At 34.2% G+C, this 27,379-nt stretch overlaps 3 protein-coding genes across 3 annotated transcripts; 1 reads left to right on the top strand and 2 right to left on the bottom strand.

Annotated features, from left to right (window-relative positions):
- Positions 1 to 6,279: 6,279 nt before the first annotated feature.
- On the bottom strand, positions 6,280 to 12,674 carry LOC115443056 (golgin subfamily A member 6-like protein 7). Its single transcript, XM_030168322.2, has 8 exons — positions 12,467 to 12,674; positions 12,228 to 12,388; positions 11,126 to 11,398; positions 10,528 to 10,620; positions 9,714 to 10,096; positions 8,163 to 8,342; positions 6,830 to 6,992; positions 6,280 to 6,429 (listed from the first exon to the last, which is right to left on the bottom strand). Exons 1-8 carry the CDS (start codon positions 12,474 to 12,476, stop codon positions 6,343 to 6,345), a joined length of 1,350 nt encoding a protein of 449 aa, XP_030024182.2. The 5' UTR covers positions 12,477 to 12,674; the 3' UTR covers positions 6,280 to 6,342.
- A 223-nt stretch (positions 12,675 to 12,897) lies between these two features.
- LOC115443035 (N-acetylgalactosaminyltransferase 7) lies at positions 12,898 to 20,528 on the top strand. The gene is made up of 6 exons (XM_030168304.2): positions 12,898 to 13,203; positions 14,128 to 14,287; positions 15,221 to 15,392; positions 16,213 to 17,149; positions 19,351 to 19,501; positions 20,361 to 20,528. Exons 1-6 carry the CDS (start codon positions 13,008 to 13,010, stop codon positions 20,509 to 20,511), a joined length of 1,767 nt encoding a protein of 588 aa, XP_030024164.2. The 5' UTR covers positions 12,898 to 13,007; the 3' UTR covers positions 20,512 to 20,528.
- Positions 20,529 to 23,757: 3,229 nt separating this feature from the next.
- LOC115443034 (tubulin-specific chaperone C) lies at positions 23,758 to 27,055 on the bottom strand. Its single transcript, XM_037442472.1, is given in 5 exon segments — positions 23,758 to 25,592; positions 25,594 to 25,622; positions 25,682 to 25,775; positions 26,243 to 26,499; positions 27,024 to 27,055. Coding segments are annotated over 4 exon segments (1,170 nt in total). The 5' UTR covers positions 26,345 to 26,499; positions 27,024 to 27,055; the 3' UTR covers positions 23,758 to 24,647.
- Positions 27,056 to 27,379: the final 324 nt, after the last annotated feature.

The following is a 27,379-nucleotide window of genomic DNA, read 5'->3' as shown; positions in this document are numbered from 1 at the left end:
AAAAAAAAACCATAGTTGCGAGAATCAATAAACTGTCTGATGGCCAGTTCAGACTACCACATCGGAGTCGAATTTTTTTCCTCGTTCAAAGCTATCCAAATTACGGTAAAAGAGTTAATCTGTAGAACCAAGGCATGGGAGTACGGTGGATGTCACAGACATTCCAATTGCAGCGCCTTTGGTTTAGCGGCCGTCTGCTATGCAGTGTGTTCTAGCATTGTGTTATATCAAAAAAATCAATGTATGAAGTTTCTCGAATGGATAATCCTTTTCCTATGCCAATCAAATTAACTTGCAATAATATGCTATTAATGATAACAACCACTACCGATTACTTTGATAATATAACCTACTTCCTTGTCCACGTGCAAGTTTGCGTGCAGTTATAATTTTGCGTTAGATTAGGTATAAATCAGGGAACTATCTAAGTATTATATATGTAGGTTATTATCACAGAAGTATTCATTGTGGGAGATCGCCTATGAATCCTATAATACAAAATCATTAGAAAGTATATAGTTAGTGCAAAGCAGAACAGAGATCTTTATTACTTAGATATAGCCCAAATGCTTCTCGAAAAATAACATTATTGGACAACTGTTTAAAGGAATTAAACAGTTGTCCAATAATATTGATTTGGGCTTTATGTGATTTCGGAGATTATTCCAATATATTTCAGCTACAACGTCCATTAATTTGTCCTTACTACCTACTACAAAATAAAGCCTTTGGGTGTCAATTTTTTTTTACATACATTTCACTACTAAATATGATGAGCAAAAACTCCTTAATAAATTATTATTTTTATTTTATTTTTCAATTAATAGGGACAACTTTGCTGGTTAATATTGATAAAGACTACGGTTTGTTTGTTATGTGACTAATGAATATGTTACGACATTGTAAACAATACTTCTTCCTTTTGAGTGGTTAATAAATAAATTGATAGCAAGTGAAAAATATGGTTGGTTGAGTAACTGATATTTATTTTGTTACGCAGAATTCATGAATAATCTTTCAGCCGTATATAGGTATATTGTGTTAATATACTTATAGTTCATGCAGGAGAGAGACCATCGCGCCCTCACACCCACCATTGCAACTCCTGAAAGCTAGATTTAGCAGCTGTACGTACTTTCTGATACCAAGCGGTGATGCTCAGCGACCCTGGAAGAACACTAATTAGTCTTTACCCGTAACGAAATTATCAAATAGTGCGAAGTTAGAAATATATTTTTCATTTCTCTTCATAATAAAGTGGGATACAAAATTAGGAATAAAAAACGTATTTTTCAGATATAAAGCGAAAGGGTTCTATCATATGAGCTATGACAATTCTTTAGTCTGAAATTCTGTCTAATCTCCACAAGGTCCATATGGTATTCAACTCCGGGTGTTATATCCATACTTACTATCTAATCTCGTAATGCGAATAAGCGACGATCTCGCTAGCACCACTTAATACAAAATATGTTTCTTATGTAACGCCTCTTGTAACATGGAACCGGACCAAATGTTACATCTTCCAAGATCCACAGTGGCATTTATACCTTAGAGGTTTATATAGGCGACTTTCATTATATAATATGAGGTGACTTATTACTTGACCATGTCCCCTGCCATGAAAATAGGCCACTATGTACTTGTTGACTTGACGTCCATCCATTTTGGTATACCTAACTGAATTACAATTACTTTTTTTTTACAAATAATAACTAAATTCGTCAAATTTCGATTCCTAAACTAAAAGAAGAAAAATCGCAAGAACATTATTTCACATAACTAAACATATCCTTATTCCTATGCCAATTTTATATAACAAGATAACAATTATATTATGTATTCAATCTGTGTGAAATAATTTGTTCGTTGACAGATATTCAACAAATTATATTAACGATATCAATCAATAGATAATTATCAGTTTGTATCGTCTAATGCCCCGACTGTGACCTAATTTAAAAATTAATATCTTATGTTAAAACATACACTTAGCAATATATTTAAAAATACCATTTTCAATCTAATTGATGCCAAAAGACGTTTCAACTGAGTTTGAGAGTATATGAACAAAAAATAAAAATCCCCTAAACGGTGACCTAACCACAAACAAGAAACAGGAAAGAACTGAATCCAGCGTAGTGGTTAATTTCTTAGATGACGCACCGCATTGTGTCACGACACAATCGAAACTCTGTGTGACTTGCATCAAATATAATAACATTTAAGTTAACATTTCATTGGTTCATAATATACTTAGTTAGCAGTATACCTATAGCCCTATCTGTATTTTTGTCCCTTAAAAAACTAAAGTGTGCATCATAAACAATTTTGATTAAGTACATAATGGAAATTGATTTAGGTATATTTTAGATGCACTTTATAATTCTTGTTCTACACCCAAAACCTCAAGGACGCGCCGACACCAAGCGTTAGGACGCCACTACACCGACGAGTTTTCGCTAAGGGGAATTTTGCGATTACTCAAAAAATTTAACGGTGTTTTAAAAAAAGTTTTTTCCTGTATCCTTGTATAAGAACTAACGTTAATACGATAACTATTACAAGGAAAAGTAATTAATAGTGAAGTCCCTACATACGTAAACATGGACAAATTTAATTGTGCGGAACTAAATGTTAAATGATCATATTACCATCATGAGTTTAGACTAGCAATTTCTTGAAGCAACATATTCCGTAAATACTTTCAAAAGCATTCACACTAGCGACAATATTTCAACAATTCAATACACATACGAGTTGGTGCAATTCGGGCAAGTTTAAATTTGGAGGTTAGGTTACCGAGATAGTTTGCACAGTAAAAATATTTGCGGTATACAACTTCTGTAAGTTTTCTTGCTAGTCTCAACCCCACTTTGTAACTTCCTCAACGCGACTGATAATAGTTAGAAACCAGACGTGCATAAATTTATAGATTTATGCTCTTTATACACACCGAATAGCAGATTACAAAATATAGGTAGATGCCTTTTGTTTTAACACATTGATTGCCATATAAGGCGATGTTACACCCACTTAACACATTCTGGTATCACAAAATAATAGCATACAAGAAATATCCCAATTCTTTAATTGTACAACTTAATTTTTTAGACTCTAGTTCGTTCAATAAACATAAAAGGGCTCATAAACTGGATCTGAACTTTAAACTTCTATAATAAGCTTTGGTCCAAAGGATCTATGTATGTTGTACCTACAGGACATCCCCGAAATTTAGGAGCAATGACCTCCTCAGGGTCATTTTATTGAAATACGATGAAGTACTTAAGGCCTTCCCCCAAGCAAACAGCCTTGAGCAAATCATTCCATATTTGTCGGCTCCCGACTTTCGGAACGAACTATGCAAGGATTATGAATAATTTTAATAAGAAATCTATTTGTCTTTTAGAAAAAATGTCTCTACCTACTTACCAAAACATTTTATTAATTGTTCGTGTAATAGCATTAGATGTAAATTAAAATGATGTATACTTTAATAAGAGATGCAGGGAATGAATAATTTTAGCGGCATTTAATTATGAATTCAATGACAAAATACCCACATTATAAAAAAAAATAAACAACCTATGAAAAAATTACATATTGTATTATGTTTTAGTTTTTCTGTATTTATTATAAATTTCGAATAAATACTTAGCTTCTGAAATACGATTCAAGCACTCCGTTTTGCTCAAGTATCCCGTTAATTAAGGTCCATTCTAAAGGTATTGCGATGATATAATCATGACTTCAAAATTTAAATATTCCGAAAGTTAAAACGTTAATATACTTATTTTAATTGACATACCTTTTTTTTTGTTTTCGCGAAGAAAGTGCCTTACGACTACCGCCCAGCCTTCGGGAGGGGGAATGAGCAGTTATCTTAGGGTCACTGTGCCTTACGACCCGGCGTTGAGCCGCCCGGATATGATCTTGACCTTCGGGTGACCGCCGGGCCGAGTCCCTAACCTATATAACCTATAACGCCCGGCATACCAACTAAAACTCCGCGGTAGCCCTCTTCGGCGCATTAGGGACGACTGGGCTTCCTCTGACGGAAATGTCTAAGTTTTCGTCCGCAGTCGTGCCTGCGCGGTGCCGCCTGTTGCGGCCCGTCTCCTATGGGGGGGGAGTCTCAGAAGCCCCCGCGTAACCGAAGGACGCTCTCGGCGTCAACGGCAGCATGAGGCCCACCTCCCACGCTGCCGTCCATCCCGGGGTCATCACTATTTGCGAGATGTGCACAACGTACGCTAAGAGCGGACTCGGCGGCTCCTATTAGTCGCCTACAGGTAAGTACTTACATGATCCTAATAATTTTACAATATAAATCTACAACTTACCAAAATAGTCAACACTTTCCTTATAGATACCTATTTGATATTTCTAGAGTCAAAAGTTCATCAGCCTTGGATACAAACTGAGATCACTTAAATAGAATAACATATCGTTATTCAAAACAATTAGCGATCTTTAAGTAATTCCCCGTTTTTTAATGCGTGTTATCAAATTATTATCAGTATTGTTCAATGGAAAAATGCGTTGGTGTGCACAAAGAACACACTAACTAACTCTTACGTTCACACTGTCACAATGAAATGTGTTACTTAGTCCATTGAAATGTTACATTTTTTAGGTCTTCCCTTGCGTTTTTTAGAGGACGCAATTTTATTTTTTTGATGTGTAGGGGGGGTCAGTGTAAAGCTAAAACCAAGTTTGTGGGGTCGCCACCCTTGTCCCACGGCCGCCATCTTGAAAATAGGGGTTGAAATGGTTTTTACGATGTATCTCTTAAACTATTTATCTGACAAAAAAATATAAACATTTTTTGTTGCAAATTAAATTCTCTACAACTTTGGTCCAGTAACTTTTTGTCTTAGAACTATAAATAAAAAAGTTATAAGCGAAAATGTTAAGAAATTCAATGTTAAGCAATGTCCATTGCAACGTCATCAGTACGTGTGTTTATAAGGTTCATAATACTTTTTTTTTGTACTCTCATTACGTACAACACAAACCCGCGGTTGTCGGCTTATACGCGAATTACTTGGATCCTGAATCGCTTTGGCACAGATTGACATGCCTTAGAGGACCATGTGTGTCGCGTTCCGGGATCAACTTGTATTTCTGCCGACTGCCGAGGGGTAACCATGTTTGTCAGTCGACATTCTATTAAACCTAACTGCACTTACCATCAAGAGCAGTGGGGACACTGTGACGTGCCCGAATAAAGAAAAAAAAGTAAAGCAGTAAGTAATCTTTAGAAGTATTTCGCCAATGTGTTTAAATATTTTATATTTTTTTTTTGTTATTTTATGTGTTTATTTACAAATCATGCGCTTATACCATATCTTAATGAAGCCGATTTAGGATGCGTATTAAGTTTAGATTATTTATCGCGCATCCATAACAAACCTGTTATAGTAACTATTTTTTTTAGACTAGTTCAAAGTCAAGTCAAAGTTCAGACAATACAAAAAAGAAAGGAAAACAAATAATAATAATAACAGAAATCACTATAAATAATGAACTACTAAACTACATAAATATTTATGAAAAATGTAATCTCTCATATTAATTACATAAGTAAACTCAGTCACAGTCACAGTCACCCAAAGTAATTAATAATTATCTTTCAATATCTTGTTATGAAAGTGTCAAGACACTGAGTTATTTAAGATTTTAGCAAGCCGAACGGCCGCAGTTTGAGTAATGTTAGGTATTAGGTATACTCAGGCCGTATTTTGGCTCTTCTTTTCAGAGGATACGTAAATTCTAGAAAGTTTTAAGTCTATACTTGTTTGTACCCCCTTTTCTTCCTGTACTTTTTAATGGCAATTTATTCGATATTTCCGAAAATTCCTTTGGGGAGGCACTGCGTGCCACCGCGTACCACCACAAAAAAAATATGGCATTTAATGCCATTTCGAATTAATTTTATAAGTATCATAAATAACCATGCTAATGCTAATTGTTAATATGACGCATGAATTAAAATTGTGTGAATTTTAATTTACGAATTATATTTCGAATATGAGAAAAACCTAATTAGTCAAACGTGGTAACTGCTGTTAGTCGAATTACATGGAGCGTCGCGTAGATAAAATATGCAAGTAAATAATCATATATTTTTTATCAAATAGGTTCTTTATGGAGAAACAACCGAAATATGTTTTGTAAATACCCAGCACATCACCCGTACAATATAAAACAGCGCGAAATTAAATGTTTGGTAACGAGATGACCTACTGGACAACAGATATAAATAAAATTTACAAAATGTTTATTATTTAGCTTTAATATGAACATGATTAAAACTTCAAACATTGCATAATTTAAACTTTACGAGCGCCGATGACGTAATTTATCTCCAATCCTTTTCTCTACTTCCATTGCTTTCTTCAATAAAATGTCGTCTGCAGATTTTAACTGAAAACAAAAAAGTTGTAACAATAAAAAATAAAACAAACTATTTTATTATTAAGTGCAGGTGCATTCAAAATCTTCCTTAAATCGTGATATCAAACTATCTGAACATTGCAAAGCATTAGAGCTTCTGACGATCATACAAAAACCAACAATGTTTGTACCATATGTTGCGAGAGAAAGTGTCACCTATACATAACACAATTATTATTATTAAATAAACTATTGTTCTCACTAACGTTTATTTCATCTTTCTCATATATGTATAAATGTACATATCAAGAAAGCCTCCTTAATAAACAAAGAGGTGACCGGAGTATGGGTATTTCCGTAATATTTAGAAAGTATACCTTGCAATAACTTGTATTTAGCCATTCGGCGACAGAACCTCAAGTAAATTTACCTCTGCACAAAACTTATTCTTGATTGACAGTAGCTCCTCAATGCCCTTAGACTTCTCTGCTTCGTATTTGGTAAGCAATTCCTTAATTTCTTCTGTACGCTGCGTGTCCTTTTTGGAGCGTTCACGAGATTTTTTGTCTTTTTCCTCTGCCTCCCTTAATGCGCTAAAAGCATATTGTAAATCAATAAACAGTGTCCTAAAATATGCAAAAAAAATAATTTAATTTTATATTGGCCCACATCTTATTATTCCATTTATGTAAGCCTTGGCATGGATTAAAACTCATCTGAGAACCACGCAAGTTCCCGCAAAAAAAGTAGACACTGGGACTCGCCTTAATTAAAAAAAATGCCCTGCTCTGTCACTCCGTGAAAAAAACACACTTTCTTATCTATACTATTATATAAAGCTGAAGAGTTTGTTTGTTTGTTTGTTTGTTTGTTTGTTTGAACGCGCTAATCTCAGGAACTACCGGTCCAAACTGAAAAATTCTTTTTGCGTTGGATAGCCCTATGTTCGTGGAGTGCTATAGGCTATATATCATCACGCTATACCCAATGGGAGCGGAGCAGTAATAGCTAATCTCAGGAACTACCGGTTCAAATTGAAAAATTCTTTTTGTGTTGGATAGCCCTTTGTTCGTGGAGTGCTATAGGCTATATATCATCACGTTATGACCAATAGGAGCGGAGCAGTAATGAAACATGTTGCAAAAACGGGGAACATTATTAGTTTTGAGAGCTTCCGTTGCCTTCGCTGCGTAAACGGTTAAAGTTATGCAACAATGATGTATGACGGAATTGTTCCACTTAAAAAAGTTCTAAAAAAATATATTATAAAACAAAGTCCCCCGCTGCATCTGTCTGCCTGAACGTGTTAAACTCAAAAACTACCCAACGTATTAAGATGAAATTTGGTATGGAGACAGTTTGAGACCCTGGGAAGAACATAGGCTCCCGGGAAAATATATAGCGTGACTTTTATAACGGAAAACTTTAGCCTGAAAAACTTTATAACGCGGGCGGAGCCGCGGGCAAAAGCTTATTTCTTATAAAAGTTTTGACTGCAGCTCTGCTCGTATGAATTTTTCGGGGGTCAATAATTCTCCAGAGTTAAAAAGTAGCCTATACAAAACAAACAAACTTTTCATATATTCGTATAAACTAAATATTTTTTTACAATGTAACATTATTGTAACAATTAATATCACATGAAATTTCAGCATTCAAAGAACAGATATCTATTTATGCGCCTGCCGTGGTACGATAAGCAATAACTTCGTAGTTCGTATTACAAGAGGCTAATTGTGTTCATAGAAAAGTGGTTAAAATACCTCAATGCAAATGTTTTCTCCTCATGTCGCTTGGCCTGCGCCTCTTGTCGCTTGAGGCTCGCCTCGTGCCGGGCAGTCTGCAGTTCACACAGTTGTACTTGCAGCTCACTCAACTCTGTGCTTAGAACCTCTAGCTCGCCCTCTTTACTGTCGGAATCAAGGTCGCCACTCTCGATGTCTCTACAAATAATCAAACGTAAAATTACAAGTAATAGATATTATCTTACATCACTATTATAACATCTGTGTTCATGTGTAACAATATACTACTATCAAATTAAAAACACAATTCTTTAGTAAAGGAATTGGAATCAAAACATTACAAAACTGGCTACTAGTTTCGGAAGCCTACTTTATTTTTAAACTATGTGCCTGGCAGAATACGAAAACAAACATCCAGTTACTAAATAATTAGTACTTGATGTGAGCCAATTTGTATCTAAATTTATTTACTACTAGCTTTTGCCCGCGGCTCCGCCCGCGTTATAAAGTTTTTCAGGCTAAAGTTTTCCGTTATAAAAGTAGTGGTTTCCGGGAGCCTATGTTCTTCCCAGGGTCTCAAACTGACTCCATACCAAATTTCATCTTAATACGTTGGGTAGTTTTTGAGTTTAACACGTTCAGGCAGACAGATGCAGCAGGGGACTATGTTTTATAATATATTTTTTAGAACTTTTTAAGAGGAACAATCCCGTCATACATCATTGTTGCATAACTTTAACCGTTTACGCAGCGCACGCAACGGAAGCTCTCAAAACTAATAAATTGTCTCCGTGTTTGCAACATGTTTCATTACTGCTCCGCTCCTATTGGTCATAGCGTGATGATAAATAGCCTATAGCACTCCACAAATAAAGGGCTATCCAACACAAAACGATTTTTTCAGTTCAAACTGGTAGTTCCTGAGATTAGCCATTACTGCTCCGCTCCTATTGGTCATAGCGTGATGATATATAACTTAGAGCACTCCAAAACAAAGGAAGAGTCACCACAAAAGAATTTTTCAGTTCGAACCGGTAGTTCCAGAGATTAGCCATTACTGCTCCGCTCCTATTGGGTATAGCGTGATGATATATAGCATATAGCACTCCACGAACAAAGAGCTATCCAACGCAAAAAGAATTTTTCAATTTGGACCGGTAGTTCCTGAGATTAGCCATTACTGCTCCGCTCCTATTGGGTATAGCGTGATGATATATAGCCTATAGCACTCCACGAACAAAGGGCTATCCAACGCAAAAAGAATTTTTCAGTTTGGACCGGTAGTGCCTGAGATTAGCCATTACTGCGCCGCTCCTATTGGGTATAGCGTGATGATATATAGCCTATAGCACTCCACGAACAAAGGGCTATCCAACACAAAAAGATTTTTTCAGTTTGGACCGGTAGTTCCTGAGATTAGCGCGTTCAAACAAACAAACAAACTCTTCAGCTTTATATAATAGTATAGATTTGTAGGCTCACTGGGAAAATCCAAAATCATAAAAAAATTCACAATAACAAATTTTCACAATAAATTAATATTACATTAATAGAATCAATAAAACTCACTTTAAACTATCGGACAGCTTCATGATGTCGTGTAACAAATTGTTTGCAACATCCAAACTGGGTTTTACAGTCTGCAAGTTTTTCAAACTATTCTCTTTTTGCATCAATGTCGCCCTGAGGTTTTCTAATTTTTCTTCTGCTTCCTTCACATTCTGTGCTACTTGTTCCACTTGTGCCTTAATGTCCTCTGCATCATAGACCCTTAGGGCCTTGTTCCGAGCTATTTCTGCAAGCAATGCGTCTCTGTGCCCTTTCTTCTGCTCTAATAACATATCTATCTGCCTCTTCTCTTTTATTAATGCCTCTAATTCTTGCTTCTCTTCATCGTAAATCTCTTTCTCTTGTTTGAGCTCTTCTTCAAACTGCTGTATATCTTGTTCATGCTAAAAAATATAAGCAAAATCTCAAATGTAACTACTCTATGAGCCAAAATAATTAAAACTTTTACAAAATGTGAATTTCTGGTTCTACTTCAGCTAACATACATAATTTTGTTCTTATATAATGCAACAAAATAAAACACATTTCATGCATCTATCCCTGAAGGGGGGAATGGGGCAAAGCTGCATCTATGGCATCCACTTTATTCATATATATTCTATCCCATAATGTGATGGAGGGTAAGCCTATTGCCATATCTGTATAAATTAGACTGCCAGCTAGTACTGAGCAGAATAAGCCAATGTCACTGCTATCCAAGATTAGAACCTGGGATCGCAAAGAGGTGTACCGCATGTGCAATAAAAACTATGCCAATAAGGCATTCATACATAATACCATCATAACATATTTGTTTGTATTGACACTTTGTTACCGTTTCTAATCTCTGAGCGCGTTTTCCTTTCTCTTCAGCTTGTTCATTCAGCCTTACCAACAGTTTGTTCTTATGATCTTCTAGTGCTTTAACCTAAAATAAGATACAGGTTGATAATAATAAGTAGTAAATAATAAACCCTGACTCATACAGAAGACCACTAACAATTGTCAAATGTGAAATATTCTTTTGTCCATGTACAGTTTTAAATATTCCATAAGAAATTGTTCTAATAAAGAACAACTTTCAGTTTCATTGCAGCATAGTGTACAAATTATATTGAGATTATAAATTAACTCATGCATAAAAAGTTCTTTTAGATCAAAATTTGTAAGAGAAATGTCAATGACACAATGATTAGACCAGATCATTCCTGGTCATTGTAGTTCATTAGAATATTTTTATCATGATTTCATAACCATATTTGGTTAAAGGTGTGTTGTCTTGAATTAAGAACACCAAAAGAATGGAAAGATGTTGGACAACTAAAAAACAGTTTTAAGCATCTCCTAGAAAATATTGTTACATTAATACCACCAGCGTAGGATAAGAAATTTGATGGTACAAACATCATTATATCATTATACTATTAGTATACCTGATTAGTTTTCTCAAACAACTCTTGCTCGTGCGGAGCGATGTGACCTAGCTTGTCTTCATTGAACAGCATCAGATTATACATGAGTGCAAGTATAGAGTGGGATGTTGCTGCTGTTGGTTGCAAGAGGTTTATGATGCTGGCAGTGAACACTTGGCATGATGAGGCAGGCTTGTCCAGCACCAAATAGTTGATGACTCGAGTCATGTTGATGACAGGAAGCAAGTCCCAATAGTACATTGTGTTGTCATTGTGCATATCCTGTGGTGGTGGCTGTAATTTTAATACAATAGTTTCATATGATTTGTTTACTATGATGAGTATATCTAAAGTTTCATAAGAATTACTCCTCATAAATATAAAAAGGTGCACTGTAATAGGAATTAGACTGTATGCAATTTAAATTTCAAGTTTTATTAGAAACAGAATTACATACAGGCAAAACTGTAAATAACAGCCAGCTTCAAACATTGACCAAATTTGTGCTCCGAAAGTGATTACCAATCTGTTAAGAAGTAATTGTTTTATTTGTAATGTCTGGTTGACAAGACAATACAAAAATAATACATTATATATGCTAAATGACAATTAAAAATGTGCAAATAACAATATGGAGAATATATGGAATATTTAACATTAGTATTTTGCTATTTCATGATAGATAGAGTAACCGTCGCATGAGCGCATTTTTTTGTATGAAAATCGTACCAATATACACTCTATATAATCATAAATCTCCGATTTAAATCAATAAAATACCAACTGTAAGCGGCGATAGCCTAGTTGGGTGTGGAACGGACTGCCAAGACGAATGTGCGCAGGTTCAAATCCCAAGGGCACACACCTCTGGCTTTTCTAAAAAATCATGTGTGTATTCTTTGTGAATTTATCGTTCACTTTAACGGTGAAGGAAAACATCGTGAGGAAACCTGCACATCTGAGAAGTTCTCTTTAGGAATTTCGAAGGTATGTGAAGTCTACCAATCCGCACTAGGCCAGTGTGGTGGACTAAGGCCTAATCCCTCTCAGTAGTAGAGGAGGCGCGTGCTCAGCAGTGGGCAAGTATATAATACAGGGCTGATATTATTATTATTATACTAACTGCGAGTACAGCATCAATATCTATGCCAAGTCTACCGATAATCTGAAACAAGGCGCCCATCACGGCGTGTGGTGTCTTCAGGTCGGCTGCCGTTAGTTGGCAATCGGAAAAGTACCCATTCCAATTGCTTAAGAAATTCTCTATCGTAAATACGTCTTGTGCTGCAAAGAAAACAACATTTATAAAAAATACAGAAATTGTAGTTGTTTAGATGGGAATGTCATATAGTAATTACTTACTTTTCTCCATGGTTGTACACGATATTTCTAAGGACTATAATGTGATAATAAGGATTGTAATAATTTTAATGTATTTCAATATTATTCACAATAACAAGCACACATATAACTTAAAAACAACTCAACACACAAAAAGAATTCAAATTTCAAACAAACTTGAAACTGGTTTGTCTTTACGTCATACAACGGACAAAAAATGACATATTATACATCATTGTCAAGTTATACAATTCACACATACATCCTTAGTATAAATCGGTTTTTAGTGATTTACTTAGGAAAAAGTATGATCAAATAAGTCTAAAATTTTAGTAATTATATCATTGTTGTGAAAATATTTAATGTAATATTTAAGATATTACATTGTCTTCCAGATTGGTTTCTAAGTAACGTAAAATGAAACGTAACGATTGTTGACGTTGTCATTCATGTGTCATTCGCGTTTTGTCGCCTGCTGATTGTCGATGCAAAATTGTGCTTGCTTCCAATAACTCCGTTTTAAAAGTAATTTTGTTATGTGTTATTTCTACAAATAATAAAAATGAGAATCACTAACGTACGACGTGGTAGGATAATCCGCATGGCGGCTGCATGTTCAGTGCTGTTACTTTTAGTCTACGCTCTCCACAAATGGTCTAGTGAGCATCTAGGAAGTGGTGAGGGTGAAATAAGACTTTCGGATTCGGAAGTCGGTCACTTCAAGTCCCATCGTAATGTATACCCCACGTTGAAGACAGGTAAGCGTGTGAAAAGTGTTGACTTTGTGTATTAGATCAATGTGTTATGTGCTAGAGAACAAGTACAGTTATGTAGACGTTGCCCGGCTTCTGTGCCGAAGTACATGTTTCTCATTGTTTTTGTCACGTCAATAAAGCATGTTACCAACTATAATGCGGTGCGTATTGTTCATTTACATTTGTATGTATTTGTGTTCTATGCCATAAAGATTTGTTACTACATGTTGATATTTCTGTTTCTAGTTCAGTAAATTGTAACGAATGGCAATGTGAAACTGTGGTAATAAGTAATTTTACGACTTGTTGCCTTAACAACATTGTTTAATTAAACCTACCAATATATTCTGAATTCATAACTTTGTTATCACTATTTTTCAACTAGAAACAATGCAAACTTTCAAAATTCGATATAATAAAAGGCAACATAAATTTATTTTGTTGTGTAGTTTGACATTATTATAATTTTATGAAAGTCAATGCATGCTATTAAGGTGAAGTTTCATATTTCACTTAACTAAAACTTCAGTAAATAAACTTTTTTACATGACATAAGTCATTGATTAGACATTCATCTCTTCATGATAAGATAAGAATCTAATATATAAAAAAGTATGCTAACTGGTTAATTAATATTATAATTTGAGTATGTTGAAGTAATACAATTCGGTTTTTCTAAAAGATGTGTCCTACATATTATAGGAAAACTGAATTTTATTATTGTATGCCAGAATTTTAACAAATATGCTCCTGGCTTGTTCCCAATGTTATGTTTTTTCTAGTAATTTATTTCATGCCTCTAGTACTAGTTCTATAGACCCATAACAATTGTATTGTAAACAATTTATACACAAATAATGCTTCACTTATGATATTTCTTAATAAGATAATAATAAATGTTATATGACAGTAAACCTTTATTTTTAGAACTCGGTAACTTTGAACCAAGAGATAAAAGAGTAGTTAAAGGTCCTGGTGAGGAGGGTAAACCATACCACATGGCTCAAGATAGAGCAAACGATATTGCAGAGTCTGAGAGTGAATATGGCATGAATATAGCAGCATCTGATGATATTGCCATGAACAGGTGAGATGCAAATTTTTTTTTGTGGCTCCTGTAAAATTATTTTTCTAGAATTATATTTGTCAACATATTACAGTCAATGTGTTGATAATAGGTGACCATAATTATTTTTATTAACTTCTAATGACAATGAAAGGAAAGTAGCTAAATAATAAGTCCATCTTAGTTAGCTAGTTTGAGTATCTATCTACATAATATTATGACCTAATGTTAATTAATTACAACATAAACTGTTAATAAATCTTGTAGTACATAATGCGCTGCGAAATTAAATGTTGAAGCCATAGTATAGTTTAAAAATTAATCACTTATATTATGATTTAAAATCATTCTTGCATAATTAATATGTTGCCAACATAATTAATTCTTAATAAACTGCATAGCAAAATATAATATTAATGATACAATAATGCCTTTGCCATATTAATGATAATTACAAAATTTCATAATGTTTTTGTGTTTTGTTACTTACCATAATTGTGTCATTGTATATTAACACAAATGTTATTTTATTTGTATTCTGTTACTTATAACGAATAAAAAGACTTAAGAATAATATGCAAATATTTCTTTGGACTACCCTCAAACTTTTTATTTAAACTATGCATTCTTAAATATTTTAACAAATTGTTATCATGTTCAATACTTTGCTTTTACATATTAAATAAATCTGTTTTGATGCTGTCATCTGATATAGGTATTGCTTTTTTGTATTATATAAGTGACGAAAATTTCAAGTAGAAATGGATGACTGAATTTGGAACTACAAGCGAATTTTCAACAAAACACCCTCTTCCTAGATTCTATGTATTGTTTCGTAATCAAAACCCACGTTATGTCGGTGATAAAATCAAATCAATATTGGTGGTTAACACCATCTCTGGGATCTGAGATGAACCCTAAATTTGCTGTATAGTTTCTGTATCTTTTGGCCAGGTCTGTCCCGGACACACGTCTGGACGAGTGCAAATATTGGCACTACCCAGAGGACCTGCCCAAAACCTCGGTCATCATCGTCTTCCACAATGAGGGTTTCTCAGTTCTCATGAGGACGGTGCACACAGTCATCGACCGGTCGCCGCCGAATGCGTTACATGAAATTGTTTTGGTAAGTGCCCTCTGTTTCTGTGCCAATGCTTAGTAAGGTTATGCACATGTTCCACATATCTACCTATGTCGTAATTTACTTATAATATAATAATAATATAAAGCTTTATTCACTGACCAAATATAGTAGAGTTTAAACTTGGGTATGTTATATTTAAATTTAATTTCACGAGAAACAATTTAAAATGTGCATATATATTTCTCAACAACCAGTAGAATATATCGCGTAAATTCCTATATGGGTCAAAAGGTATCGCTTTAACGAAAAATCGTATTCATTTAAGTTGTCTGGCCAAAGATAGAACCCAAAATCTGTTGATTCACGGCTGAAATACACTACTATGTCAAGAACATTGTTTTAACGAGGTATACAATATGTATGAGAGATCAAAGATTAACGATAACCACTAGCGGTATGCTTTACGAAATCAATAAAACGATCTAATTCCTAGAAATATTTCTTTCGTAATCGAATATTTCCGACATTGAAAATGTTTTAACAAACACCGATTAATATTGTAGACATTGATTTCTAATTGAATTATCAATGATAATCATTTAATTATTAACGATAGAATTGATGATAAAATACAATACTCCTCTACGTGTAATATTTAAGTGTAAGTCACGATGGCACATGCAAAGATATTGTATTTGAATAATTACAAAATTATACAATTGTTGAATGCAGACTGAACTAACATAACGCGTAGGCAGATTAAGAAAATGTAGCGACTCAGTTATACACCGACCTAGCCAGTAATGTTTTAGAAATTGAACACACATTCAGAGGATGTTTAAATTTTTTGTTTCTAAAACAGGTAGACGATTTTTCAGACAAAGACAACTTAAAAGATAACCTAGATAATTACATAAAACGTTGGAAAGGTAAAGTGCGTCTCATCAGAAATACTGAACGCGAAGGTCTGATCCGCACGAGGTCCCGAGGGGCGCAGGAGGCTACGGGAGAGGTCATAGTCTTCCTAGACGCTCATTGTGAGGTCAACGTTAACTGGCTACCGCCTTTACTAGCCCCAATATACAGGGACTACAGAATCATGACCGTGCCGGTCATAGATGGTATCGACCACAGAACATTTGAGTACCGACCTGTTTACCAACACGGCACTAATTACAGAGGCATATTTGAATGGGGTATGCTTTATAAAGAGAACGAAGTGCCCGACAGAGAAGCGAACCTGCACAAACACAAATCAGAACCGTACAAGAGTCCCACTCACGCCGGTGGTCTTTTCGCTATCAACCGGCGGTACTTCCTTGAGATAGGAGCCTACGACCCTGGACTCCTCGTGTGGGGCGGTGAGAATTTCGAGCTAAGCTTCAAGATTTGGCAGTGCGGCGGCAGTATCGAATGGGTTCCTTGTTCGAGAGTGGGGCACGTGTACAGAGCTTTCATGCCGTACTCATTCGGTAATCTAGCCAAGAACAGGAAAGGATCTTTAATCACAATTAACTACAAACGAGTTATTGAAACTTGGTTTGATGAGGAGCATAAGGAGTATTTCTACACTCGTGAGCCGATGGCCAGGTTTTTGGACATGGGTGATATAACGGAACAGGTGGCTTTGAAGGATCGGTTGAAGTGCAAGAGTTTCGGATGGTTCATGGAAAATGTCGCTTACGATGTGTATGACAAGTTCCCAAAACTGCCTAAGAATGTTCACTGGGGAATGGTTAAGAATAAAGCGACTGGAGTGTGTCTTGATACTATGGGAAAAGCTGCCCCGGCGTATATAGGTAAGTTATCATTGTTTTAAAAAAAAATTAAATATACAGTAGAAACCGGTTATAACGACTCCGGGTATAGCGACGCATCGGTTATAACGACTAAATAGTAAGGTCTCTTTAAATAAATGCATATAAAAAGCATATCGTTTATAACGATTGTTGGATAATGATTTCTTATATTTACGCGAATGTTAGACATTGAAATTAAACTAATTTTTCGGATTCTATCGCGGTTTTTTTGTTTTTTATTTTTCTCCCGACGTTTCGAAGACTTTGCAGCCTTCATGGTCACGGGGGGGACTGAGGTGTTGTTCATCCGCAAAGTCAAAGTTACAATATCTACCTACATTTTACAATTATACAACTTTTTAAATTTTTAGCTGTTGGTGGTCCGATCTACGCTGAATGAGCTCACAGTGTCTTGAAGTCTGGCAGCCGGTCTTTTGGGTTCCGATTTAATTAAATGTAGAACTGGATCCCAGGCTTGTGCAAGCTTCAACCATCTTCCCTATTGAAATTAGGATGTTTTTAATTTCAATAGCCTCGCGAATCATCCTGGGCAGGAATCGGTGTTCTTTGGCGAGGATTTGTGGCTTGTCTAGTCGCAGATAATGATTGGCGCCTCCTTCAGAGTGTTCAGCGACTGCAGACTTCGTCGAGCGTCGGTGTTTCACGTCAGCTATATGTTCTTTTACGCGGATCCCTATATTTCTTTTTGTTTGCCCGATATAAGAGAGGCCACAGTTGCAATCTATTTTGTATACTCCCGGTTCTTGTAGAGGTATATGACACTTGACAGGTGGTAAAAATTGACTAATCTTCTTAGGCGGCTTAAAATAAGTTTTTATGGAAGCACGCTTCAGGATGTAGCCAATCTTGTCGGTGACTCCTCTTACATATGGTAATACAACCGGAACACGTTCAACTGTGGCTGGTTTCACTCGGTTTCTGTGACGGCGGCGTGGAATTTGGAGCTTGTTGTCTCGCAGTACTTGCTTGACATGTTGCAGCTCAGCGGCCAGGTGTTTCTCGTCACAGATTGTTTCAGAGAGCACAAGGAATAAATAAATAAAAAAAAAATATATATATATATATATATATATATATATATATATATATATATATATATATATATATATTTTATTTATTGCATGTATGTAATTCGCTTTATTTTATTTAGAGTGCCGAATAAAATTGACCGGTACATTAACAAGTTCATTATGATGACTTAATACCTATTAATAAATGTTTATAATTCAATTTGTGGACCTGTTTTCGAGAACATCTTATGCTACCTTTGTGAGCGGTTGTTAAATATTTTATTATTAATAATTGCAAAGTATTTTACAATACACTTTTACGTAAGCGACGTGTACCTTTAAATATTGTCGAGGAGAAATTTGAAAAATTGCATTTGTGCAGTTTTTGACCATTTTTTTAAGGTGACCTACACGAGTACATATTAATATTGATGTCATATTAAGACAGTCGAGATCGACAAGTTTATGGCGTTATAAATTTTCGTAGATCCATTGCGTTTACAAGTTACTAGTAGATACGTTATGGCATATGCAAACTACCCCAGCAGTATCTTATACCAATCGTATCGAGTATATTAACGTATTTCTCGATGATTTTTTGACTAATATACGTTAAAAAACATACTCGTACTGCCGATTGCCATACATTTAAATTTACGGTCACTATGGTTACTTGATTTACTGTCCGGAGTTTACAGGCACACCGGGGCTCTTTTAAAATTAAAATACAAAAATTTGACGAAACTATTATGTTAACTATACGACAGCGCGGTAATTCGTCCCGGATTGCTAAAAAATCTATAAACCAAACAACACTCCAAAGTCTAAACGTTATTATGAGAATGTCGCGCCGTGGTCAGTCCATGTTGCGCTAGCCCTAGAGTCAATATTACAAAACAATAGGTCCGTGCTAAAAACGTGTCACATTGTCTTATTTTTTAGCAACTTCAAAAAAGGAGGTTTGTGAATTTCGAATTCGATTCTGTATGTGTAATGTATGTTTGTCGGTATGTCCACGATTTTCTCAAAAAGTACTGATTTGAGTAGGACGGGGTTTTATAACGTTGTTTTAATGTACTCTTATGTATATGCGTCACATTTTGAAACAATCCACACTTAATACTAGCACAGCCATCCAGTACCTGAAATCATAAGCATCTTTTCTCAAAGGTACGTCGACGTGTCATGGCGCGGGCAACAGTCAACTGTTTAGGCTCAACGAGGCCGGTCAGTTGGGCGTCGGGGAGCGATGTGTGGAGGCAGACACGGATAGTGTGAAGCAAGCCATATGCAGGCTGGGTACTGTAGACGGACCTTGGAGGTGAGGAAATAATTAAGTTTTTATAAAAAAAAAATGTAATTCAAGCTTCGATTGGCACAAAAACTAATATTGCCGTGATTTTTAAACATGGTTTAACTTAAAGCTAAGATTAATTGGCGTGGTTGAATCTTATAAAATGAACAATCGAAAGATAGTTCATATCTGAGTATACAGTTTAAGTTTTTTACTAATTAACGATATTTACTACTTTCAAAAACCTCATTTGTTATATCTACATTGTATATACATACAAGTTTACTGGAACAAATCAATATAATTGTTCCTTACAATCTCCCAAGACACCCACTGAACAAAATTCTTCAGAGCCCTCCGTACAGATCCAATCTAGGGCTCCATTCACCGGTTAACCGGATATGCGATAGTTATAGTATGATGTGGACTAAATTATCTGATCTTGACATATTCTCCGATTCCTTAAAAATATGCAAATAAAATGCTGAAATTGTTTTTTTCTCACACCATAGCCGATGTGGACTAAGTATACATTTTGTTATAAATAATATTTATAGATGTTATTGAAATGGTATTTGGTGTGTTTATTGCTATATGCTAACCAAGTTCTTGAATTGCTTATATATATGTTGTTTCTTTTATAGTTTATATTAATGTTTAAATTTGTTAACCATATTACCTTGATTACATAAGCAGAAATTTTTCAGTGTCATACTATTATGTCTGTTCGTAATAAGTGTATTTGTGAATGTTGGTACATCTTTATTTGGTAAGCACATAAGAACAATACTATACTAAGAAAACTGAACTAATATTAATTGTATGTGTAAACTGTTGATGTTCCTGTGTATAATTAATAAATAAATAAATATACACTATTCCTCAGCTACGAGGAGAACCACCACCAGCTGATCCACCGGCTACACGGCTACTGCCTCACATTACAGCCGCACTCGCGACAGCTGGGGCTCGCGCCTTGCGACCCCAACAACACTTACCAACAGTGGACCATATCGCATAAGAAACCTAACTGGTGATGTGTTACGGACTGATTTACAGTCGTCTACAATAAACGATCCCAATCTCAATCTCTGATCCGATCCCGAAAAGGAACCAATCAAAATAAGTCATGTATAAGCATGTCAAAAACACTTCGTTCTGATTGGTCAGTTTTCGCAACGGATCAAGAAATTTTGATCGTTTGTTGAAAACGTCGGTTAGATTATATATGAATTAATGAAACGTGTCATTTGCGTATTTTACGGCCGATTTTTATGAATTATCCCATCCGCTGATTATGCGTTAAGGCGATACCTCAAGGTCCATTTTCATACATTTTGTTTCGGCTTTAATCTGGGTAACTAAACAAGTATTGGCAAGTAAATAATTTAAATTCACGTCTAGTTAGTGATTAGTTCTCGCAGTTGAAAGAAAAACGTAAAAATAATTAATAATCATGGATATTTCGGCCTTTAGTTACCCAGATTAAAGCCGAAACAAAATGTATGAAAATGGACCTTGAGCTACCACCTTAATGGTATAAAAAAAACAACCAATATGACTCATCTTTGGGGGAAGTCAAACAAACTTTGTTGTCATCGCCAAATTTTCGCTATAGACTCGACGATGCGGTTAGGTTCGTTTATAAAAATCAGCCCTTAGTGGTAGGTATTTTTGTGTTTTCTAACGATTTGGTAGCTTTATCTTCATGACAAGATATAAGACTTATTTCAGGTAATGAATTCAACTAACAATTTATGTGTCAATTTTATTTATATTATGGAAATGCGTACCACTAAGTCCACAAATGAAATGTTGCGTTAATATTGCGATATTAAATTTTAAGTGACGCCAAGTGTGACCGACGACTTTATGTCGAGCTAAAGTCGGTATTGCGTTTTTATTTTATATACAGCCCTTCTTTTGACTTAAGCCGTCGTACACGCTAGGATTTAGTGCAACTAGTGATAAACGGATTTATTATTTTTGCCATTACCTTGTCATAATAATTCCACATTCGCAATTGATGTTTTAAAATTAAATTTAAATACACATGAATTTGAGGCATGATATGTACTTAAACATTCCTATATATTTTTTATAAACTTTTTACCTTGGTTCTATTTTAATAAGGTTATATGAAATGTTATATAATTTAAAGATAACGAATCTCACTAGATATCATTTTTGAAAGCAATACTAATGTTAAATGAAATGAGTTTAGAGCCTTATTCAATTGCAATAAAAACTCAAATACACAGTGGGGAAATATATGAAAATAATTCAAAATGTGATTATAATGTTAAGTTTTAATCACTGTAATCTAGAATTATCAGGTCATGCTGATTGTCAAGGACATTGCAAAGTGATGAATTATTTAGTACTGACGTAAACACGTAATTGAGGGCACATGCATATTATACGAATGAGGGTCTGATATAATTCTGTGGTATCAATACACGGGGCAAGTAAACACTGGCAGGCGCTTGTCAGTGTCCGGCTTGTCTCGGCAGTCCGTTCCATATTTTTCAATTAGAATGACAACTTTTATAGCCGTATTGGTAAGTAGGACACAGACTCTTTTATTAAATTCTAAGGTTCTTCGATTGAAACGCCCGTAATTACAAAAAGATGGATATGCTCCCGTAGATGGAATAGGGATCCCAGTTTAAAATATAAGAAATAGATTGCAGTACATATGTATATGTTCGTTACGTTCGCTTAAGTATCTATCAGCTGCGTATATACAATATCTGATGAGCAATTAGGCGTTCAGGGTACTTAGATATTCTTATACTTTTTCTTTTAATAACAATGCAAAATAAAGATATTTTACTGCCATGAAATAATGATATCGCTACATGAAAATACTAAGTTTATACTTAAATTGTGTTCATTTTTTGTTTGTTTAAATGTATTGGACATGCATTTTCTTTATAATGTAGTATACTTACTACGATATACGATTTTTATTTTTAATCTCTAGTATCCCATACTAGAGATTAAAAATAAAAATCTTATTTAAATATGTAATTTATATACAGACTACTAAGGGCTTGCTTCACGACTTTTGAGTGAATGCTACTCATAACATAAATGTATAAGCTGACCAAATAAATGTCGTGCTCTAATCTATACTTCCAAATAAATGGTAAAAAGTAAGTACTGCCTACATCAGCTGTTTGATACGATCACTGTTAAATCAAATTTGAAACTTGTGAAACAGGCTCTAACTTTTCAAATATAATTCTTGGTGAAATAACTTAGCTTTTTTGTTCTACGCTCTTACAATAACTAATTACTTTCTCTTGTTTCGATTAAAATAAGAAATAAGTATTATATAATTTATTACTTGAATTTCTATATGAAATGTTATTGTTACTTTGTGTTTTTTTATCTTTGAAATGATTTGTATCGGTCTAAGATTTGTCCATGGACAACCTATAAAATTTCTAATATATGATTTATGTAAAAGAATCTTGTAAATTTGGTCACACTGCATTTAAACATAATGACTGAAATAATAAAAATGTATATATTTATAAGAATCCATAGTTTTATTCTAAGTTGTTCTTAAAACTACAATCACATGAACGTAGGAGATAATAAAACGTAAAGTAATTGAGTCTGTGACGTCATTGTCACAATGCGGCACAGGACGTGCGGCTTGGTTCTATGACATTTCTATCTGAACTAAAAATTATATCTATTTTAACTCTGTAGGTCGTTTTTATGCAATCGTAAATGAAACACTAAATGTTACTCCGAATAAATCTTGATATTTTCCAAAAAATTGATTTAAATTCGATTGAACAAAAAATCTAGCCGCGAATTGTTTACATTTACATTTTAAATAAAACATTTGTAGTAGTTAGGCAGTCTTAATATCTTGGTAAGGGCACGGCAATAAGGAATTAATAAAATAAAACCTTTAAAGTCTGGTAGAAGGGATAAATATTACCTTGATAAGGTCCTTTTAATAGCGTTCTTACAAGTTTGATGTTTGCCAGCTGAAGTAAACCCATATATTTGATATTAAGATTTTTCAACCTGATACCTTCACCCGGCCTCGAGAAATAATTTCTTGACAGACCACTACCAGACAGATAACAATGTGATCCTCTAAAGGTTTCTTTTAAGGTTTTTTGAAATATTAAATATTTTTTTATGTGTGCCTACCTACTCAATATTTATTGCAAATTGGTGCTTAACTCCTTAATCTATGCTTATAGGGAAATGGATTCGTAGGAGTCAATTTAAAAGGTATATAATAATTCGACAAATTTATAAGTGCAATTATTTATTTCTTTCGTAAATAATTTAAATCAAATTAATAAATGCTACAATAATGTATTAACTAAGCATTTGAGTTTTTAACTAATAAATTCAGTATATGGCTCATTTATAACTACGTGTACCTACTATAAAAGCAATTTAAATATCTGCATTTCTGTTCGTGTTTTGACATATCTTCCAATAAATGCAGTGTTCAAACGGGTAATGAAATTGGTGATAGAATAAAATACGCAATATATTTCAGAGCATGTTTGAAATACTTATATAAAACAAATAAGCAGGTAGGTAATATACCTAACTAACAGATTATATAACACTAGCAGCAGTGGCGGTCTCAACGGATGCGAGGGCGGACGTGAAAGCAAAAAAATGCAAAGCCCCGGGCGGATCAAAAGTTCCCCGGTTTTAACAGTTTCGAAGCTCTTCCTGGGCACTGCGCGAGACCCCAGACCCTGACTAGCAGTGATTTTAAATGCACCTAAATAGTATCCTATACAAAATTATTATTAGAAATTTTAACACTTGCGTAATATAGGTACATATGTCGAAAACACAATGATCTAGGAACCAAGATGTTGCATGTTAACATATTTTATTAGTCATAGTTAATTAATATGAAAGCATAAAAAATACAAGGTCACTTCAGAGTTACATTACCATAACAATAGTATTTACGAATTTTGATACTTTATATTATTAAGAGTGATAACAGTCAAATCAAATATACTTGTAAAATGCACTGTCACACTCCCAAATATAAAGACTATGTCGGAATATTATGAGACTAACTAATTCAAGAGTTACAAATGTATTCATAATAATTGATTCACAATCTTTCAGAACAAATGGAGTTTACATAGAGGTTGTATTGTCTGTATTATAAAGGTATTTTAGACCACCAATCATTCCAATTATTAACCCTTTGTGTTACATCTAAAACTGACCAATTAGGTGAAGGTATATCGGGGGCTAACCAGTTAAAGTCGTCTAGACGGTCCCAGTTGTTACAACTTTTGTCCAATGAGGACATATTAAAATGCTTCTCTAAATCATCGTATTGTAAATTGTAAGGAGCAGTACGTATTTCAGAACAGTCTTCGACAATACCTTTGCTGGTCACATGTAAATATATATCACATTTGTTTGATGTGTGCATCCGGAGCTGTTGGCAAGCTGTTATTATTCTACAATTGTTGCACTTTTCGATGAATACTGAGGAAGTGACTGGACCAGTAAGAACAACACAGCTTTCTAAATTAGTCAAATGCAAAGTTCCCATAACACCTTTGAGTCCTATGGTACAGTTTTTAAGGTTACGCAGGGCTACATCCCTTTGGAATAAATCGTCATTTTGAAGTAACAACACCTTGTTTTCTATGGAATCAAATCCAAAAAGTTTCTCATCCCACTTATTACTATCTTTCTTTGCTGCACCATCACTCTCATCTAAGGAATTCTGTTTTTGATCATGAGACTTGGGTAATTTTTTCTTTGAGAATCCAAATTTTTTACGCGGTACATATCTGTCTTCCAATTCGTAACATTTTGTTTGTAAATTCTGTACAATTCCCAAATATTTGCGCATATTGAATTCTTTTAAGAAGAATGATGATGTTACAACATATTTCTGTAATTCATTCACTTCTCTTTTGATGCTATCAAAATGTGAAGGTAAAGTGTTTGTTTCTAGTGTTGGTATTTGATTCAAGAGGTCCTCTATGTACTCTGATTTGATTTTGAAAGCCCCAGAAAAATATTCTTCATTTTCGTTGCAAGCATCTACCTCTTCCCTAGCCTTATGAGCCTTTTGGAGTTTTTCTAAGCCGTTGTGCATCTCGTCTACTAAGCCTTTCTAAAACACTATGTCTGTCACTCATTTTCCCTTTTTTAATAATTCATCAACTTTCTTATTAATTTCAGAATCTTGATTTGCTGCACCTTTGAGTACTTCTAATGTCTGTTTAGTTAACCTTCTGGCATCAGTATACTTTGAACCTTCGTCAAACTGAAAAATTGCAAACTTAATAAGAGTCTTATATTCAAAATATCATATTATTTATTATAATAAATGTCAAAATGGATCAAACTTGATGACTAATACAAAATTATGAATGTTGGTAATGTCTACATGAAATAAAGCATGGTAAGGACTTGGACACTGATAGAAATGTCTGAATCAATATTATTTTAGATAACATTGAATTCAGAAATATCATCGCATAATACTATAGTTGTATAGTAAAAACATTTAAGGAAATTATAACAGAAGCACAAACAAAAAACATTAAATCCTTGAGTTATTCCATATATCTTATCCAATTACAATATAATTTGTTACAACACAGTCTTTAATATTAATTTTAACAACAGATAAGTTATAGAACATTCACATATTAACAAACATGCAAAATTAGTCCCAATCTAAACCTTACAATATCAGTGACCAGAACAACAAAAACATTGTATAATGACCTTTTTGAGCAGTTCATCATCAGGTTTGACCAACTTGAACAAAGCTAAACCGATGCTTCCAAACGTTACCACCCAAAAAGTGGCACGTATTGCAACACTCATCTCACCAAGTTTTACTTCTCCACTTTATAATTTGCCTTCACCAGCCCACACTTTGTGGTCAAGTTCTCGGGTCTTTTGATCAGCAATCTTCTCACCAAGACCGTAATAACCTTCCAATACCCAGTTGTGATTTTTAAACATATAGTAACGGAATTCTGAAAAATATATAAATTTAAACAATCTATTTCAAATATTCTCATAAGCGTAAAAAAAAAAAAAAATTTCATCAGACATTATCTTGGAAAATTTTTGAATGAATTTCATCTTGGACAAGAGTTGAAAATAACTAGCTATTTCAAATATCAGAGCCACTAGTAAAAGTTTGAATAAAAATATTTTTACGTCATACTTAAAGAGCAAATAAGTACAAAGGCCCAACCTTACTAAGATATCATAATATGTAAAAATCTTAGTTTTGTTTGTGCTGTAAGTTATTTGGCCAAAGGCATACAAAATAATCGTACATGTATACTTTCTCATAACACATAAAATGGTTAATATTAAAATTGCCGTGAAATTATCTACGAATGACCGAGACCACAGTAAGACTATGCTTATATGATGAATATGCAAAATAACACTTGTCTAACGATATTTTCAATTTACTCTATATTTGGGACCTAACATACATATTGTTCCTTATATCACAACAGTAAATAAAGAAGTATTAATAACATACCCCGGTCGCTGTTCAATTTGTGCCAAATTTTTTGTTAACATAATAAACAATAAAGGGGACGTAGATTTTTTTCTATTTTTTTACAAATTCCAATAGTGATCATAGCACGAATTGTCTTCCACGATGACGTAAGGAAAAGAACTTGGAAGGAAAGGTTTCGTTCAGAAACTGATTAACTCTACGAACATAAAAGTGTAGAAAAAATTTCATGTAACCAGTCGACTCCTACGTTTACAATTTTATCCGATTGTATTTATATATTATATATTATTATAAATACAACCGTTTGTAAGTTTGACCCAATAAATCGTTCATGCGACATGCGTTCAACTCAATTATTTTATTATGAATACCTA

This window comes from Manduca sexta, chromosome 24 (genome assembly GCF_014839805.1).
Source record: "Manduca sexta isolate Smith_Timp_Sample1 chromosome 24, JHU_Msex_v1.0, whole genome shotgun sequence".
Lineage (NCBI taxonomy): Eukaryota > Metazoa > Arthropoda > Insecta > Lepidoptera > Sphingidae > Manduca > Manduca sexta.
This window is presented reverse-complemented; position numbering and strand designations above follow the sequence as displayed.